Source organism: Achroia grisella, unplaced genomic scaffold (genome assembly GCF_030625045.1).
Source record: "Achroia grisella isolate CSIRO2021 unplaced genomic scaffold, CSIRO_AGI_Agris_v1 utg2671, whole genome shotgun sequence".
NCBI lineage: Eukaryota > Metazoa > Arthropoda > Insecta > Lepidoptera > Pyralidae > Achroia > Achroia grisella.
Genome location: NW_026712758.1, coordinates 107,054 through 129,126, shown reverse-complemented (window position 1 = coordinate 129,126; position 22,073 = coordinate 107,054). Strand labels below are relative to the sequence as shown.

Here is a 22,073-nt window from a genome sequence, read left to right as displayed (position 1 = left end):
AGCAAGATCGCTCCCTTCGCCGGTCGCTTCACAGTTCGACCAAGTTCTTACGCCGCGAGTTTATGGTGTTTGAGTGATAAACTGTGAAAAAAGTGATCGAAAAATATTTAAGTGCGAATCATATTTATTTGTGCTCTTTGTTTCTTTTTTAATATCTAATAAGTGATGCATAACTGTTTATTGATGTTTGATGGTATAACTCGCATATCGATAAGATTTCTTATGTAGCAAGTTGTGAGTATGAAAAAGTGAGGATTAATTTCGTAATATTTATTGCGAATTTATATAGAATGTTGGAATGTAAAAAGGCTATGCTAGACTAGGATGTTTAATCACGTATTTATCAATGAGATAACTGATATAGATATGCCTCAATACGAATCATTGTTTTGCTTAAGTTATTAGATTACATTGAAATCAGCGTTACGAATTAGTAATTCTATAGTAAGAAGTAGCCAGGTGTATGTACTATATATGTATGTACACACATACAATATATGTAGAAACTATTAACATATTAAGTTCATCCAACTTTTCCCTCATTCTGTACGGTCGAGTAGATAAACAATGAGTTCAGTCGATACCCAAGCCTATCAACCCCTAAGTTATTATTTAGTCCCTTGCACGTGCCTACATAACTTGTTGCTCAAAAAGGTGCCCAGATGTTTGGTTGTGTATTGTTATAATAATGAAATATAATACTGCACTAAAAGTAACAAAAAATGAGATGGAGGTAAGCCATAAAACTATATCCGTAATTGTCCATTTTACTATTGTTGTGGGTTACTTGAATTTACGAATTTTATATAAATATTTACTAAAATCCTTAGCTGGTATATTGTTAAAATATAAATATAAAAATCTGAAGAACAAAGAATTATATAATATAGCATCTAGATAAGATAGACTATTGCCGGATATCCGTAATCCGTAAAGAAATGGGTTATATTTTACTGTCCTCAACGATAAATACGAATCGGCAAGAGGATGCCTACCTCAGTAATTCTTACTGAGGTCACTCGCATCCCTAGTGTATTTAACACACATTTGCCGTGTTTATGGAATATGTATAAACACAGAGATATGAACAATTGTTAGAAGACATCAGATTAGCGGAGAAGAACGAGTGAGTTGGAACGTGATATAATTTTTAAACTTTTATTTTCGTTCCTTTTATAATTTTCTTACTTTATAATTATTTACAGTAATTCTTTATTTTAACATTTTCGTATGTCTGAGTACAAATAATTTTAGATTTCTAAGATATAAAACATGGTAGTAGCACGAAGTTGTGCCGTAAATACACCATACTCGTCCGCTATATAAATTCGTATCGCTGCTAGGCTGGCCGTTAATCTTCTTACGGAGTTAGCAGCTTTACTTTGAGAGATCCTTGAGAGAGTTAAGATAAAACCATTTTAGTTGCCATGTTGCCTTTTCTACTCTCGAACGAATCACTATCTATTTCAAAAACGTCATATATGCTTATATCTGCAATTATTCTGTGATACTGTTACCGTTACCAAATTTTATATCTTTTACACTAGATATAATTACATCAAACGATAACAGATAAACCAATTTTACGTAATATTTAAATGGATTGAAACTTTTTTTACATACTTTTCTTTGGATAGTTTATTACAATACTTTTTTACTTTGGCTTTGTCTTTGAAAAATCTCTAAGTTTGGAAACGTGGTCAAAAATGTTGAAGGGGCAATAAATTTAATCATATTCAATAATTTTGAATGCAGCAGGTCTATCATTCACATTGAATTGTAATGTGGGATGTCGTATGACTAAATAAAAAGCACTGTAGGTGTAGTGTAATCCTGTTTATCTATTCACCCACGCCGAAATATTTTGTGAACTTTCTAAACAAGGGTTCGGCGTTATTCAACTGTTATTTAAAAAAGTAAACTTACGTTCACATGAGTCACCATTCGAGTCCCGTCGATGCCGTTGGTCTGGGTCACATTCCAGGCTTGCTGTCGCCGACGCGCACCATCAAACCGGACCTATGCCAGTCCACTCTGCTCGCGATCTTTTTTTTTCTTTGAATTTTACGTAATTCTCCTATACAACCACACGACACGACAATGCAACGTATTGGTTGGGTTTTAATATTTCTTAATCTCGAAATGTTTTAGTATTTCAATGTGTAGGGACTACACTACAACTTGCTCTTGGATTTTGTATAAATAAAGATTTTTCAAAGTCGAAACCCAAAGCAAAGGGGACGGTGGTTTTTTGTCGACCATCTGTCGGCAGGTGTTTCTTTACATACTAAGCAGGTGATTTAAATTCACCTCTCTTTTTTGTTCTTTATTTCTTTTCATCATATATTGAATGTGTTAGTTCACTCGTTTATTTCCTCTTCCTTCTTCAGATTTAACCGCAACGCAAATGTATCATTACGTTTGGGTTGCATATATCTTTTTAAAATATTACGTTAGTTACATTATATTTAGTGTTACACTAAATATTGTTTAATACTAAAGTTTTAAAATCATTAAAGATAAAATTGCTTCAATATATGTGAAAGTGGAACCTTTGTAAGCTTAAACTGATACAATTAGTGTTCTCCAACAAATGCATATAAAAACATCATGACTAAGATGATTTTGTTTATATAAATTTGAGTCCAATGGCCTTTAAATATGAGTATGATTAATGACTGCGGGATTTGTGAAAGGAATTGTTAAGGTCCAAACGCTAAATCTTCTACGCTCATCACTTAGTAATGGTTTCCATATTAGTCACATTTCTATCTCTATCACGAATCTAAACTTTCTATATATTTGTTTTATGTAAACATATGTATAATGTTTAATGTAATACAAAATATTTTGAGGGCATCATGCTTGAATTGTCTATATAGAATTACCTATTCGGCACGGAGTTTATTTGTATTCAATGTTTATACTTGGTAAGGAAAGAAACGCTATGTGTATTACATTTTATATACGTTACTCTAAATTGGAATGTATATTTTTGTATTTGGTGTGTCCTTAGTTTGTTGTCGGTCTCATACAGGTGATCTATTTTCTGTAACTTTCTATAGAAAATAACAAGCCAAAAATAAGACCGCCTTTTTGTCTAAATATGGAGCACCAGTGCGTGGGTGATTGATTCAATCTAGTAGATCTTTGTCTGACCAGTATATTTCCTGATTTTATGATAAGTAAACCATATTCCTCAATCGTGACAGTAACAACTACGATGAGCCCATATAACACAATCTGTTCTATATTGTTTATATGCGAATTGTTTGTCAGTTCCAGTGGCGATTGAAGACTTATTTGAAAATATTTTACCTTCCAACAACTTAAACGGTTAGCATTTGTACCCCTATCTCTCGTCTATCCAAGTTCAGTGTGTTTCCAAATATAACAATATGTCGGAAAGGATAAAATTTTAATTTAATATTTTCAGACTTGAACAATATTCATGCATTGTGTATAAATTATACATATATTTGCATTTTTGCTGAGATTATTGTAAATTTAATTATTTTTTTAATCATTCAATATTCACCATAACCATACCGTAAAAGTATAACGTTATCCTAAACATAATACACGAGGGTGTTGTTGTTGATTGGTGGTTGTTAATAGTAGGGTGAATTTAATATATGGAGTTTGTTACCTTACAACGACACTCCATTGGGAAATCTTGTCTGTATCAGTGCATTTAATGCGTAAAGTTGGTCCTATTGTCTCTATTTTACGCATCATTAGATGCGATTACGTTGAACGCAATGGATATATTCTCGTATCAATATCAATTGCAAGTTTGCGTGTGTTCCCCGTAACATTATTTATATAGCAATATATATAGTTGTGTATAATAAACGTAAAAGAAGCTATGGTAAAGGCATTTTAGACTTAGACTTAGACTAACAATCCCACCAATCGCTTGGATCGTAAACTCCTTAAGATCCTTTGTAATGAGATACCAAATAATAAACATCTAGGAACACAACCAAAATGTAATTAAATTTCATGCTACGAAGAAGATGCATAAATTTAAAATAATATAGAATAAAATGATCGAATTACCTTGTTATTATAATTTAATGCTGATATCAAATGTAATTTGTAAAATAACAAATATATTTATCGTATAAAAAGCACATAACTGACCGATAATGCGTGTTCCTACCATTGAAACACTGTCAGGAAATGGGGTTATCTCAATGACAGCTAAATTGCCACGTTTCCGGTCAATCTGTTACCGCACTTTAAATAATTATAAGCAATTGATTTAATAAATATATCAATATTGTTGAGAACTGAAGTAACAAACTAATAACTTACGAATGTGATCATTACCGCAGCTTTTAAGTAGAATGGTCGAATGACTCATATGTATTGACTATACTAAATCAACTTAAAGTTGGCACATCGAGTGTTGAATCACCAAGTTCACAACTTAAAGTTGCAAACAATTCCAGGTAAATTGTTATCATTTCGCCGGAGTAACGGCGTTGTTTTGCTTTTGTGAAATACCGTAAACTATTTACATATTTGGGACGTAACATTGACTTATTCACTGTGTCTTTTGTAATTTGGTTCATAAGTAAAAAGTATTAAGCATCTATTATTTAATTATACCAACACTTAATTAAACAACAATCATCATTTAGATAAGCAACACTAATATGCACTTCAACACAATAGTATAGTAGATTAATGATTATTATTTATGATTATGTGATTCACATCTAACACTATACCGTTATAGGACTGGCATTATCATTTTATGATAACAGCCGCCAAATGATTACTAAAATATAACGTCATACTTTTAAAGAGTATATTTCCAAAAAAGTCGAAGTAAGTATATAAGAACTAGCTACAATTTACATTTGATTTTATTCCGACATTTATACACCTCTGCAACTGTCATTTAGGTTTCTTTGGAGGTTCTAAATAAACTAAATAAAGAATATAAACGGAATTCTTGATTATTTAAATTACTCGCCACAGATTCTGTTTTCGTCACCTTGTGGTCGTGACCTTGTGGTAGAGAATGTAACGCCGATCTAAGACCGATCTTAGTGCGAGTGTTATATACTATCAGCTAATAAATATTTACAAATATGAATCACGTACCTACACATACATATCCATTGCTATACAATTGAAATTCTAATTCACCTTTAACGATTTTGTATTTTTATATATCAATTTTTGCGATAAAAATAATCATGTACTTAAATGTAGGGTCGATTTGGATTATTTCATCCTATTACATTGTATTAAATTAGCTTATTTCGTAAACATTCAAGAACTGTAATCATTCCAATGGAAGCACAGTATATGAAATCTTTTGTATACTATGCAAATGTTTACCGCTAAGTAACTCTTTGTCATACCGAGAGCTAGAGTAGCGTAGAAAATTGCTATTGCACAACCCATTTTGCCCTCAAACGTTGGTCCGGCCAGCGCTTTGTTTGTTTGCACCATACCAAAACTTGTTATCGTTCACTCTTGAACTTTTAGTTTTGCCACGGCTATAATATATCTTGTCTTATTTTCTTTTTATCGCGATTCACAACGATACATGTGGCAGATATTATTGTTGGTGGTTCCTAAAATAGCCATGCTCTTCGTGTGAATCGTATGGTAGTCACGGTCTTGTCCTCATTTCACAGTCTCTTGTTTGCCGTCGCGCTTCTGTAACTAAGAGCTTTTATCTTGACCCTCCCTGCCCTATATCTCTGGGGCATTATAACATATTCCATAATATTTGGTTTTCTTAACAAACATTCCAAGTTTATTATATCATCATCTTTTATATTGCAAGGTAAATGAGGAAGAATTTATTTGTGCTATTTAACCATATTATCATACTTTAGGGCATAGGTATAACAAGGGGGTAGGGGTAAAAGGTAGGGGGCTACTTAAAATGGATTAAATTGTCTGATATTGATTATTTTTGTACCTCTGAATTTTCTTAATAATAATTTATTACACCTATTAATTGGAAGATATACAATTGTTACTGACTCACGATTTATGTATAGTAGTTTACTACACTATGGTCTACCAATTTGGTTTAGTATTTCAATTCTTTAACATTCTATGTTCATGGTATAGGTACCCAGTTATTGTAAAAATTCACACATGTACTTACTTTGTACATCACATTATACAAAGTGGCTAATTTCGATAGTATACATAGTATTTAAACTGCTGGGTTAATGCCAATCGTAATAGTTATGCAAAATCATAATCACAGGTTTTCTGTAATAACTACGAGAGAGATTGTACGAGTACATTATAAATGTGGTGATTTTAACAAGTGTACAAACACTATACTAAAAAAATAGCTGATCAAAAACCACAAACACGTGCACATCTCGTGTCGAAATATATCGCCATTCTCGAAACAATAATTGGTTTAACGGTATATTCGCTTACACTTTTTATATTATAGTTTGTTACCAAACTAGAACACATTATGTGAAATAGCTATACAGGTACTTAACTGTGTAGAACTGAATTTAATTATGTTTAATCTACTGGTAGAATTGTTGTTATCCAATACATTCGCCAATTTACAAATTTTATTAATGTTATATTTGATAATTCTTATAATTTATATCGATATTGTTATTTTCATTTCGTGTTAAGTGGTTTTTAAATTTAGCTTTATAATGACATGTCTATTTTTGTATAAGTACTATTCGAATAGACCATTGTAATTGAATCAATTTATGTTATCTTCTTTTATGTTAAGTATTGTTTACTTTTTAAAGAGGCAGTTAGAATATTTATTACGGTAAATAAATATGCGTGACTTTAATTAGGAAAGAATATTTATTGTGTCAATTCTAATTAGTTCGTAATTACATATATCCTCAATAAACACATACCAACCAGAGTTTATATTATTGATCGAACTAACGCTGTCTTAATCACTCTTCCGTTCACAAGTAAATCTAACGGTACTCTGTAATCCAGATATTGTGGTACTAATTTCCGCATATTGCAGAGATTTTCACACAGATAAGAAGTATTGCCAGTGCTATGCATAATTACTATGAATATTAATTTCTATCATAACTATGTACTTATGATAACTGAAAGTTGATTTTAGTAATATATTGCTGGTACATTTTGCTTCTTTCTTTGCTAATTCAGAAAAGTTATTATTTAAAAATTAACGGACACGACTATGCAATTTAACATTTAAATATAAATAATAATAACGTGTAAAATTTAATTTATACCAAATTACTTATTTGTACAAAGTAAGAAATATTTATTTTTTGTGGTTGGCATAGATAATTTTAAAATTGCTAAGCAGATATATGAGATTTCCTTGACCTCCTTGTAAATTAAAGTCATATAAAATAAATCGTTTTGTGCTGAAAGGATTTTAATCCGTCTCAAAATTGTTGAACGGAAGACAATTTAACAACAAGACAACCATGTAATTACTTACATTACCTACCGTTTGAATATTGTGTAAGGCGTATGTAGCCCTTTAACGCTTCTCTGCCCACGAAACATAACATAAACTTACAACATAGAAAGTTGATAAAATAAACGTATTTCTCGCAACAAGAAATAAAATTTAAATATATACGACTTGAAGCCTAACTAGAGACTTTTTAATAGAGTTGCTTTAGTTTCTCCTCGGAAACTCCATCAAACCTCTTGTCAAAGTAAGCTTTACACTGTTCACGGCTGATAGCATCCTAATGAGGTATGTGACTCTATAAATTTCTCCTTGAGGCAAGAGAGCACGGGCTTTGTGAAGTAATTTTGCCTCCTAAAGGTCCTGTGTAAATGTTTGGGATCGACATATTGACAACTTTGATCCCTTCCAAGGGAATACTTGATTGATGATGGAAATTTAACTAGACAAGAAAGAAGCGCGCAAGGCTTCTTTCTTGTCTAGTTAAATTTCATATTTCTAGATAATTATTTGTTTTAATGAATAACATGTTTAAAAAGCACTAAGCAGTAAAAATGTTACAAGTTAATGTATAAACATTAACTTGTGCCACTTTATCGATAACACGTAATGCCGTACACGCCCTATTACAATACCTTCATGTGTACGACCAACATACTTACTATAATACTTATAAATATTTTTTTTATTCCCTAATAGAAACTGCTACCGTTCCTCATGAATACTCAAAAAAATAAAAGTTTTTACAGGCCCAATAGGCATTTTACAGTTTACAATTATATTTTATTGCAAAAATTATACAGTACTCTTAAAAATTGTAAAGCGTCCGTCATGATAACGAGTAGGTATTTAATCGGCGGAATGTTTTTCATGTGAACAAAAACAGTGGAATAGTGTAAACGGTTTGCATGAGTAAAACTCGTTAATCTATTCGTTCGTTCTGTGTCTACTGTATTTAGAATTGTATCAACAATCCTAAAATTATGTTCAATTATCTTTCGACACAGTCAGACTGTAAATTGCGTATTGAGTATCTATGTAATCTGAATTGTAGAAAAATAACTTGCTCTTGACATCCCTACATTTCCCTAGATATATTTGAAGCTACAAGGCAAGTGGCGAATCTACGCAATGGCGTAATGGCGTAACCCGAATAATGTCTCGGATCTGTGTTTTGTTATCAATCCTAAGAATTCAAAATAAGTCAAAATGTAAATCGATATATATATTTGTGTCTGCTTAATTCGAATTGTATTGTAAGTAATTTGAATTGTAAGTAGAGCAAGCAACCACAGACCTCGATTAGCCAGGATACTTAAATTTTTTAAAGGCGTCTATTATATGTCTATGTTTAAACTGATTACGCCATTTAATATTATGGTAGTATAAATTAGTAGGTACACCTTACGTAACAGTAACTTTCTTATACGAGATATTTTGTTGCATTCCACTCTCATGCGGTAGGAAATTACTTACGACAGCCTACCCGTAGGAAACTTTCGCAACTATGTTTTAGTTTCAAACCACGTCTGGCGCCAGCTTGCCTCTAATCTTTGTCAGATATGTCTTTAGACGATAGACGTGAATATAATGGTTAAGTTCTGTGATGTGCTAAGTTTGTCTTCTAGAGAGTTGGTTACGTATTTACAACACTCAATTTGGTGTTTGCTTTAGAATAACTAAAATCAATAAGTATTAAATTGCCACTATACTGGGTATAAAATGATATACGTTAAATTTAGAGTGTTATATTTCTCTCTTTTCAGAATAAAGCTCAAGTCATAATCCGAGTATTTTTTTATCATTGATTCATCATACATTACTTACTGTGAGCGGTGAAAGTTCTCTATACGTTGTATCGACAGATACCTAGAAACAGAAACCGTATATTAAAAAGATGAAATGTACTGATAGAATAAACCAGTCGTCTTTATTATCTTGTAAATTGCGTTTGTAATTCCTGTTAACATTTTCATAACATATTACTGGGATGGTACGAAGTCGAGCATAAAATACCTTCATAATCATTTGTTTTATAAACTTGCCAAGAATAAGAATGGAAAGAATAACGTTTCGAATTTATTATCACATTTTACGGCTGACGAGCAAATCACGTAGATAATTCCTTGCTGCATGATTTGTAAGGACTTCGTGAGAAAAATATCTACAGCGTGTTAAATTTATCTCTTAAATTTTTGGATAGTTATTAAACAAACCAAAACATTTTTAGAAGCAATACAACACAAAATATAGCCCTTATATCAAAATTATTTTGAGATATCTGACTAGCTAAGATGCCGATGGTTTTAATTTTGTTTTATTCATCAAATATTTACTTAATGCAGCGAGGTAAAATATTCCTTAGACAAAGTTTAAAGACCCATAGACTTGATTGCTGTAATGTCGCCTCTACAGCGGTGTGGCTGCCTTGAATCATGATTATGTGCGCATTAGTCACGCCACTGGCAGCTTCCAAATTAGGGCTGATCCTGTATTTTTAGTTATTTTTGAAACCCTATATAATTTAATATTTATATTCGTTCCGTTCAGACATGTTAATATATATATGCGCATTTGACGTCATGTACCTGGAGATTCCAGATACGCCATGCAATCTATAGATATCTCATAGAACATTTACCAGCCCGTTGCATACCACAGGTTTCTCTTTATACAAAATGGATTTTACATTATTGTTTTCTATTACTGGTAATACTTATCAAGGATTCGTATATAGGTTTTATTTTAAGTTTTCCCTTTCTCGCACTAGTGTAACGTAATATTACTCTACTAGTAAACTCTTACTTAGTAGAATAAAATTATTTTCTTGCACTTTAAATGATTGAGACCTAGTGATTGTCATAATTACATCGATTCTTAGAAATCATTAAATGTTAATTTCTTCAACTCATCACAGATGCAGTTTATTTTACTTGGCTCTTAAATCTAATTCCGTCCATAAGTCAGGAATCTTGCTTATCTTGTGTTGAATTATCCGTCAGTGCAGCTACGAGCTGGGTTAATCACATTCGTTCCACCAGCGTTGGTTCATCGTGTATTCGATTGCAAGTTGAGATCACATTCGCTTCTGTGCCTCTGTTTCACGACTCAACATCCGGCATTTTATATTATATTTCTTTGAATGCGGTACAATGAACTTATAACGCTTATATTAAGCTGTAACTCTGTGTAAAGACGAATTCATTACAGGCGGGTCCTTTAAAACATTCGTTACAATCGTTTTAGTTCAATAGGCAAATTAATACCCAAAGCCCAACCTACTCGTACATACAAATATAAAAACAGCTAACTAAAAAGTTACGTGTCACATGAACTATTTTGCGTTTCACTTTATACTAATAGAGAGTACGTTCTGGCTTCATGTCGACCTTGTACCTCTTCTAGTTTAGTATTATAACGAAATATACAAAACACACGCATTCGTTAATTTAATTAACTGATTCGCTCGTCCCAAGCTAATTGCAAACGTTTGCCTATTTCGGCTTGGGATGTTACTAAATATACATTTACTATATGAGATGCACCAACGCCGATTTCAGACGAGAATATGTACACGATGTACTATAGTTATTGTTATTGTATTTTTGTATAACTCAATACAAATTATACATTTTGGACAATTGTTTTTTAAATTTTCTGTTCGTTAATAATCAATATTTATATGGATAATCTGTACAACTCATATGGTCCGTTTCCATTAATTCTGTTTTTATGTAGTTGTGAGCCACAATTGGTCACTCACTCACTACAATCTTATCGCTTGAAGATAAACACACGTTGTTTCGATCAATATTCTCTGATAACAAATTAGTAGTTGAAGGCGTTATTCGTAAACGAAATTAGTGCAACAACACGAGTGTGTAGTTCGTGACTGAACGTTAGTAATAATTTGACGTCCGCCTTCTTGATATATTGACCTTCAAATACATTCATTAGCACTCCCAGTCTTATTACAACTAAAAACTACACATTATTTTTTTATTTAGTAGTAATCATTCATTTCCGGGATTTTTTATGCACCAAAACTTAGTAATCTCGTTACAACTGCACTTAACGTTACTGTATTCGTCTGTAAAAATAAATATAAGTTCATATCACCATGTCGAATTTCAATGACAAAACTATATAATCTAGCATTATATAATTATTGGTAAATGCAATTGATGTCGTCTAGGAATTATATATTTAATAAATCGGACACAAATTCTAGAACATTGTAATTATAAAGAAAAGCGTGTCATTAAAATATTTCATTATTTTTTTTACATTTAATACGATGGGTAGGTTTATCATTCGTCTAAACATCCAAAAATATCATTTACGTTTAATTTCTAGTAGGTAGTTACTAAAAGTACTGTTGTTGACTATTCTTGTCTCTTCTTCTATGCCCTTAATAAGATGTTTAGATTCGATGAATGAAGGGTCTTTGTACGATGACTGACTGCGATACTTATCTTAATTTTTGATAACATTTTAAAATCGATTGTGTACCTATTATTATAAAAAGTTTTGTGTTACGCAATGTCTTTGTATTATAAATACATACACAACCAAAGAAACGAAACAACAATAGAATTATTTCTTGTAGCAAAAGTTGTAAGCATACCTCCATTCTACATAAGACTAGGTCCAAATATATGCATTGCCTTTTATCATTCCAACATATTTTTAATTATTATTTATCAGACGTATCTAGACAAATAAAATTATCAGTGACACAACAAGTAAGAGTGCAATGAATTCACAGGTGGACTTTACAGGAAATAGCTTAAAGTGAAACGAATGGTAGCGGCGATGCGGCGGTTTTACTACGGAGAGGCCAAGAGGCCTTAACGTGGCATGCATCCGCCATCGTGATCACTATGTCGGGTGCATTGCCGCATAGTGCCTCGCCCACCGGCGACGATCAGAGTAGACGCCGTTCTGTCTTCTATGTGCCATTATTTGAAAGTTTTGATAATTATTTACCTTTGACACCCGAAGAAAAAGAAGCCCTTATAAACGGACTAAACGTCGATACTGTATGTATAAGACCTAAAAGAAGAAATGTTTCAGATAGTGTGAGACTGCAAATTCCATCGCGCGTCGATTTATCCTTCACAGAGAGCGAGAGTGACATAAGCGTTTTTAGTCCGGAACGCCGTTTTCGACGACCTTTATCGACGACCTTGAGTTCTAATGAGGCATTAACTAAAGTAGGTCATCGTGAATTGACAAGCCCGAGACTGGTGGCAGAAAGTGGTCTCCTAAGACCAAAACCAAGACTACGAAGTACGACGTCATGTGAACGTCGATACGATAGAATATATTCTCCAATGGGTGGATCGATCTCATCTACTAAACTAAATAATTCCACGTCTCATATTGGAAATAAGGTAGACAAGACAGTATCGAAAAGTCCCTTGCAAAATTCTAATTTATCTTTAATAGCGGACTCTCCTAAACTTATTACGTCGAGTAAAGTAAAATCTAAAACACTTCCACAAAATGTCAGCATGCCATCACCTATCAGAGGTAGCAGCAGTTCCACATCTATATTCAGAACTCCTAGAATTACTGTTACTCCCGATAGTCCAAGTAAAAGTCCAGGAAAGATGTCAGGTTTGAACTTTATTCGACGCTCTAGAAGTACAAAGCTGTCCAGAAGCAATTCGTTGCTTCGTAGTATAACTACAAGGCATATTGAAGAAGGATTAGAAGACCGTATCGCAATAGTCATAGATCTGACCGATGACTACGACAAGTTCGTAGATGAAAATGGCGGTGAGACTGAAGTGATTAGTGCTCTGATAAGGAAACATGATGCTCAAGTGGCAAACAGTCCTCTGAGTATCCGACGTGGATATTTAGATGTAGACGATGATGTTGCAGTGCATTCAGGTGAGTAGTGTTATTGTTTTTATGTTTATTACGATTGTTACGAAACATAATTAAACCATTTCGAAAGGGAAATAAATTCGATATATAAGAACATTGATGGAAAATATTTTATAGTAAATAAATATGTATTAATATTATAAATACATTCATTTATAAATCGCTCGCTACATTATATATAAAAAAATATAAAGAATTACACAAATTAAGGCAACTACGGGTGTCACTAAAAGTTCTTAGGCTTACGTTTTTAAACTGTGAATGACTTAGCGGTTTGGTACAATTATTATTATTTATTTATCGGTATTGTACTATTCAGACTGCTAAACAATGTTACTAATTACGTGGATAAGATCCAAAGTTACAACGGGTATGTTTATAAAATGAATGACATCTTTTGTTACTATTATTACGAAAAGTAGAGTCATGCCTATTTCATAAGCATATTTTAGTAAACCAGTGATGACAATAAGAAACGGTTACAAGAATCTTGCCGTACGTTTATCATAGAGTGGCTGAGATTTATTGTTGCTATAATAACAGTCCTGAAGGAACAATGTAGGTTTAGCATTGTTCGTGGCACGTGCTCGTAGATACTCTATTGATAGGACAAATGAGTATATGCCGGAATGGACAATACATGGTTTCACGTAAATTACTGCTAATGCTTTGTACTCTGTTGGCTTATTCACGTTAACGTTGTATTGTCTAGAAAAGAAAACGCGAATCATAAATCATTTTTATTTAGGTACTCGAATGTTTATCAAAGTTACTTAGTTTAATTTATGTACAGAACCTTTCGTAATTAATATATGATTTTATTTAAATTGGCGAGCTTAAAATTATCTCCAATAATATAGGCAGTAAGAGTAGGCATTCATCTGCACTAAGAGACATTTGTATTCTAGTAAGTAGACCATTGTTAGTAAGTATTCGTCTTCACTAAAATACGACTTTCGCTCATTAGACACATTTAACTAAAAATGCTTGGCTATGTTTTTCAGAACGCAGATATTTCCTATGAAAGTACAAACATTCAACTACCTAAAGACTTGTGATTTTAAAAACCTCTGAGGTTATATTCGCAAAATCATTATTATTTTTTCAATATAAATAAAGTAAATGTAGATTGTTTGTTAATATAATGGTCAATGTAATAAAATATATTATGGTCAATATAATTTGACCTTAAATGTATATAAAATCCTAATTGTATATACATTTAAAGTCAAATTTTATTGTATATGTATTTACATTATGACTATCAATGTTCTAGTATCCATAGTAGCAGTTTGGCGTAGTTTAGAACTGGGAAAGCGAATGTAATATTATAAACGTAGTTCGTATTTAAGAGTTCTATGTCATTATACATACTACTGTCATTATGATATGTACGTTTATCACAGTTAAGTATTTCCTCGTAATCACGTATCAAATGAACAAAGCGATTGCAAGTTAAAACAAAAAGAAATATAAACCACAAAAGGATAACCGTTAAAAATAATTAAATACTTATTTTTGTTGAGTTTGCCGCCAATTCTATATGCCTAATGCAAGAGAATTAGTATAAAACATAAAAACTTTTTCCTTTGCACTGACGTCGATAATCAGGTTATACATAATGAGGAAAGTCTGGCATATAAGGTAAATAAAGACTTCAATTTACTATGCAAAATGGTCAATCACTGTCAGTTTTATGGGTGCCTGTTATGCCGAAAGGTCCAAGGTTAACTTTGTAGTACAAAGCGCCAGTGAAACTTTCTAATGTACAGAGCATATACTTTTACACTAGTACCTTATCTATATTAAAGCCCGTCACTTTACTGTAATTGTTTCATTATATATACAATAATTCACGTTCCTTTATACTATTAAGATGCTATTCAAGTCTATATAGACGCTTATTGATCAACGGCTATCGTTAAGTAATGGTAAACTACGATTACCTTGAATACCAGAAATGCCATAATTATTATAAGAAGGTCTCGTGGTAGATTTACTACAGGAATACCTACTTCTTTGGTTAGTTATTTTTGCTTCCCCAGTGTTGAGTCGTAAGATTTCGGGCAGTCAGTAGTTCGTAAGATATCTCACAGGATTGTTTGCTTAATTAGTGAATTATATTGTAGTGACAATTCACTTTTATTTCGAATCAGTGCAGTATGATTGATTTGATTGATTTTATTTCAAAAGCTTTTAGTTATTGCATTTCCTTGATAGATAATTTATATATTTTTTATTATTCTATTCTAGCGCCACCTTTATTGTATTATCTCCTCTACTAAAAGGTTGCCTGGAAATGATTGCGTACCTTGTTCATTTTGATTCCTATGATGTATCTCATGTATTAAAGAGTATATTATTAATATAATAAATAAAAATTGTACAGGTAACAATGTCCTGTGGTCAGATTGTAACAATTCATTCGTAATAAATTATATATACGAGTCTGTTTATGCGTAATATTTTTAGTAGTAAATTACTAACTAAATTTAAATTAAATGGCTCATGAAAATAATGTTTGAAGTAATATAAGTAGATATTTATATTTGAACAGAAAACGTAGTTCATGTTTTGCCATACTGCAACATTAAATGTACCTGAGCTTGAAGCACACATGTTGCGTTCGCACGTAGCCATGGTTCGTTGACATCGATTATTCTACCCCCTGACTACACGGTTTTATAGCAATTTGCTACAAATAAAGGACTGTTATATTACTTGTAGTTATAAACAATTATATAGGTACTTACTAAAATTTTCTTTCTCCATCAATCACATATTGACCTGTGGTATAATATGGAAGAATCAAGGCGTAGTGTAATTCTAAAAACCTATAATTTTTATCAAAATCTATGCATGCATTTATTTGCCTTAACCAAATAAATAGAAAGACTAATCGATTGAAGTAATTTATTAATACAAATCAATACATTTAATTTTTTTACTTTTTTACTTTTGGACTATTTATTTAATGACAATCCAATTAATTTTATGTTATTATAGTTAGTAGAGTATTTCTTATCTGTAATATTATTAATCCATTACTCTATGTTTTTATTTATCACTGGTTGAATAAAATGCGTCCTGTCAAAACTTCGTGTACACTTATATATAACCGAGTTCGAAGAAGTTCTTGATTCAGAAAATGTGACTAACTTACTGGCATTTAACCAAAACTTTTATTTTGTAGTGATTAACTAAGATATATATATATTTTAAGGTTAGAGATATCTAACATAAAATTTGAAAATTTGCAAAATTGGTTCGATTATCGAAACGTACATTTCGTCATGTAGCACGTGTATGCGCAAACGCAGCGGTCATGGGCGGCGTGCGGTCGACTTCCGCCGGAAACCACGCCATACAAGTACACGTATAGTCGGCTACTGCTGGTTTTGATATATCTACCGAGATACGCATAGATATAAGTATTTGAACACTTGTATTGAAAATCATTTGAACGAAATATAGCTCTTCCACTCACAGATAGACACAGAATCATTACAAAAACTTTGTGTGACATTAACACACCAAAAAAATTGTTTAGTTAAGAAAACCTCTTGTATTTAATAGTAGATGCAAAGTAATATCACAAGAAGTATGTCCGATAATTCAGAAGGTTCAGTTTCGCTGACACAATTTTAGCCACAGCACTATTTGTTTATATTTTAAAAGAGACAAGAATCTTATAATTTTGTCATGTCTGTCTATTAATATGTAACAGTATCGATTTTTATACAACTGTTAATTTTTAGAGCTGATTTCAAAAATAAATATTTATATAATATTTCACTTATTTATATATATTATAAGATATTTGTCGTTTCACTCTGAAAATATAGAAAGCAAATGATTTATAATGCTGTCAGCAATAAAAAATACTGTATATATTATATTTAGAGAATCTCTCTAATAAATATGAATGTCAAATTATAGAGGCGGCTGAGTAGAGTACAAATCTAATGTAATTTACTTGTTGAGTATTAGTGAGTATATTGTAACAAGTTATTTTTTCTAGCCATATTGCTGATCCTCATAGACTTATCTTAGTTTTAAGATATGCAATTGTAAGTCAGAGTACTGTTAAAAGTAGATTCTGTACTTTTACCAATCTAAACTAACCCTTTGGCATCTCTTCACATTCTAATCATAAAAATATTTAAAAAGTTAATATTATAGTTTAGCTATACATAACAAATAAATTGAGTAGTAATAAATAATGATTACTTTTTACATCATATATCTGCTTAACTACCAGGCAATATGGAATGGGTGTATATAGAAATAATATAAAATAATTATAATTTCTAATACTGCGACCTCAACTTTGTATTCAACTTACTCACATTTCGCAGTGCATATATTTGAATCTTGTGGTATTTATTGCACAATGAATCTAATACGTGTTTAAAATAAACTAACTCATAATAAAGCTAAGAATCACAAATCTTTGAATACGTCGATAGTGTCTTGTTTATAGTGGAATTCGCGTATTAGTATTACTAATATAAATGTACCTACTCGTAATATGAAACAGAATATTACCAACGCTGCAGTTTCAATCGTGACAATATTATAACAAGGTTCCTCATGAATCAATGTCAATTGAGTTCTTCTACAGACGGACATGAAGAAAGACTTGTTTTACACGTTCATAAATTGCTTGGGTAATAGTGATAAACATTATACACGTTGTTATTAAATGTGCGAATTTTAATGATCTTAGTACCGGAATTTACTTTTAGTGTAATTAACAATGAAAACTTGTTTTAGAGTACTTTTAGTTTTTTTTTGATTCGCCTGATTTTAAGCATTTCCGCCGCTAAAGAGCAATACCTGTTTTTATTTAATACCAATTTAATACGGACGCCTCTCACATAAAAGAGTATTCATGAGTCAACCTGAGCAGTATTGTATAATCCATGGTATTCAGTGATGTTTTATGTATAAATATAGGGCTGTACATATCGAATTCCATCAGGCAGTCCATAGCTATTTGCCATTCTCAGTGGCATAAAATAAAATAACAATGTGGTCAGTAATTTTATCGTTTGTGACGTCTGTGTTCTTTATTATGAGAATTCTAATAATATTATGTGTAAGCGTATGCCACAGAGCAGAGCTATAATATTACTGTTGTGTACTATTCAATAATCAAACCAAACTACGCACTTAAATCATAAGATTTAACTTACTGAAGTTGACTCCAATAATAATTAAATTGTATCTTACTGTTCATATAAGACCTTGTATATTAACTACTGGATTAAGTACTTAATATATAAAGGTCTTATACTTACTGGAGTAAGTACTTTGATATTTATCTATCCAATTTTCTTTCCAGACACATCATACGAGAAAGCATGCCGCCGCGGGTCAGCTCCCAGCACACCGGTGCCGGGGGCGCAGGCACAGCACAGTCCCTCCCGGCTGGCATCTTTCTTTTTTTCCAAGAGATCCTTCAGAAGCAACAATCCTCTCAAGAGAACAAAATCAGCTACAAAATTGGAAAGAGAGCGCGCGGGCGTACTAGCTACTGTGCCTACCCACCCACCGTCTCATGCATTGCGAACTTCAAGGTATGTTATAATACGTAAAGGAAATATTGTAATAAGTAAATAAGAAAGATTCTGCAATCATATATGAGTAACTGTCAAATGCTCTAAATGCGTCAAAATTAAGGGTATTTGAGAAATAGACGGGAATTAACCATATTTTAAAAGATTGCTGAGCCTTTTAACACATCCAAAAATGTTCTATGTTAAACTTTTTATTATTTATTATGTATAGGGTATTAAGAGAGATGTTGTGTAACCAATATTGTATTGGGTAAAATATTAGTCACCAATATATTTAAATTTTTTCGGTTTATATTGAAGATTTTTGTGAAATAATACTCATTTAGATTCATTACTTTCTATGATGATACAGAAAACCCATTATTATTATTTTTTTTATTCCAACACTAAAAAATCTGCTATACTGATTTTTCACTGTGGCGATTACATGCTTTTAACAAATCTCGTTTTCATTATAATCTTTATTAAAAATAAAATGCTTTGATTGAAATTGGAAAACTAAAGTAATAAATAGCATATTCGTTGTAGTTGATTAGAGGTTGTATAAATAGATGCAAAGTATAACATCAATTTGACTGACATTTAACTTTCTCTTGCAGTACAATGATTAAGCAGATCTTATTTAACGCTCATAGAATTTCTAACACTCGTGACCAAATGTTACTCCATACAGTTACCAATCTATGTATTAAATAATATTAAATTGTGTTGTTACGACTATATTTATATTATTTTCTATTTGATTAGATAATGCTGACTATTATATTGAATGTGGCATTATAACTGCTCATATAATCATGTTCACACAGATAAAAAAATGACGGTATCTAATGAACCGTATCCTTTCCGATTCCGTTAAAAAAAATCTATAGCACTCCAGAGATATTTTCTATTTCAATTTTCGGTTTTCGCACTTATTTTATGAACAGAAAATAATAACTAGACATATTTGATTTTCAATTTATTGCCATTCAAGTTTTTGATTCTGTGTAAATAAAAACAGCTTACAGCGAGTAAGTAATTTGTGTAATGGGCCCATAAAACATTCCCTTTTACGATAAGCTATGTGTGTACAGGACAAGAGCAGACAGTGTAAATTAAAGGCTAATAGGCGAAGCTTCATTAGCATTACGCTAGCTAACAAGTAACAAGGAGATAGGTACTTACTGCAGAATCGACAAGACAGCGTGTATGTATGTATATTGTACCATTTTGAAATTATTTGAAGTGGTATTTAACTTATTTAAGTTTACAGTTATTTTTAAAATGAAATGCAAGACCATAGAACTAATTATTAAAATTTTCGTATAATCTATCGACACAGTTTATATGTATATATTCGTATATTATAACTGTGTTATTTTTCTAATCATCTTTCATGTATATAAATTTGTTATTACATTTTTGCAACATTGGCATTGAATAGATTTTTGTTCTCTTCTTTTGAAATCTTCCGTAATGCTCAGAAAATATAATTAATTGCTTTAAAATAGCAGAAATAGTAATCATGCATATAATTGAAGTTATTAAAAAGATCTACAGTTATATTAATAGAAATTATAATATGGAAATTTGCAATTGAACAGGTGCCTTAATGGAGGCAAATATTAATACCTAACTATTATTGAAATGCAAATATTTTTTCAATTTCAGTATGTTTATACGTATATACGAGTACATCGTCTGAAACAGGTTTTCTTAGTAAACGTCATAATAATATATTGGACGTAATATAGTAGAGTACTATTTAATGGGTGTAGCGTATAGGTCTGGGCATCCGTTGAGAATCATAAACCACTGCAACATTTGTATCACATAAAAGGAAAATACTGAAATAGAATATTTTCCGGTATATGTTGCCATGCAACAAGTTCTGCAAACGTGTATTTAGCGACATGTCGTGACTTTACAGCGTTATGCAGTGCCTGGAGGAGTGTCGCCCCTCCCAGTCTGGTGCTGTTATTTAACGAATGCCTTTTAATTACTTCCCCAATGCAGACACGAAGCATTATTGTTAATGTCTATATTAATGTAAGGCTGAATAATAAATTTGTGACTTTCACAGTCGTAAAATAATACAACACCGTCATCAATAAAAAGCTATAACCTCATTTTAGGATAAATAACGGTCAAGTATTATCAATGTTAAAGTTCGTATAAATTTGAATATTTAATAATTTAAAAGCATAATTATAAGAAATTATTATTTATTTGTTGAAGTTTTACTAAATTGTCTTGGTCAATTATTATATTATTCACTTTTAATGTAATACAACCAGCATTGGTTATCATCGCCATTTTGTATTGTCAACATGCAGGTAAATTACAAAGTTAGGATTTCTATTAGGGTAATAACTAGCTATTGGCGCGGCTACAAGTATAATTAAACTATCTTTACAATATTTCGTCATAACATGAAATAATCATTTATTTGGTAGTCTATATCATCAAGTAATCCATAGTTAGTTATTTAATCAAGAAAGCCATATGGTGCGTGTAATTCGTAAAATACAGTTTAATTATGAAATGGTTGTCTCTTTACGAAGTAATCAGTTCTATGATTTTGTATCCTGTAATTATTAATCCCACTTGCTTTAACCATATTATAGGTATCTGGACTAGTTCATCGTTAATTCCATTATACAAACTGACAGACACATATAGACATAGACGTTTAGTTTTTCTTTACATTAAATAGATTTGTTGTAAGTATATTGACTTAGCCGAAAATTTAGTACTTTTCCTCATTCGTTTACACGTGTATAGTAGGGATTATTGAATTTTCTACAACGGATGCCCGTGGGAACCGTATACTGCGATTTATTTATCGACGGCTCTCTTCATTGTTGCAGATCTCATGAAAGCCTTTTATCGGCTCATTCACCTGCCGTCTCTACTATGGATTTGGGGCCGCCTAATCAAGTAAGTAATAACAAATAAGTTTTACATTGTTTAGTTAGGTAATGTTTTAACTGCTTTAAATAAGTAAATATGTATGGAGTCAATATGATGGAATTTTTATAGGACAATGGTGGCAAACAAGCATACGGCCCATCTGTTAGTAAACGGTTACCGTAACCTACTAGGACTAGCCTAGGAGGCCTGAAACCTAGCGTGGTCAAGTGCGTGTAGCCAACCATTAAAATAGTTAATTATGATAT

At 31.7% G+C, this 22,073-nt stretch overlaps 1 protein-coding gene across 11 annotated transcripts in view; it reads left to right on the top strand.

The window, feature by feature from the left end:
• The window catches only part of LOC131842972 (ras GTPase-activating protein raskol), a 153,005-nt gene that overhangs the window by 118,206 nt on the left and 12,726 nt on the right, over positions 1-22,073 (top strand). For 8 of the 11 annotated variants that reach the window (XM_059191558.1, XM_059191553.1, XM_059191554.1 and 5 more), the window contains 2 exons: positions 18,678-18,912; positions 21,765-21,834. In XM_059191558.1, coding sequence (XP_059047541.1) covers positions 18,678-18,912; positions 21,765-21,834 — 305 coding nt within the window. Of the gene's footprint in view, positions 235-12,139; positions 13,334-18,677; positions 18,913-21,764; positions 21,835-22,073 lie in introns of all 11 variants that reach the window. The other 3 variants (XM_059191555.1, XM_059191556.1, XM_059191557.1) reach the window with 3 other exon arrangements.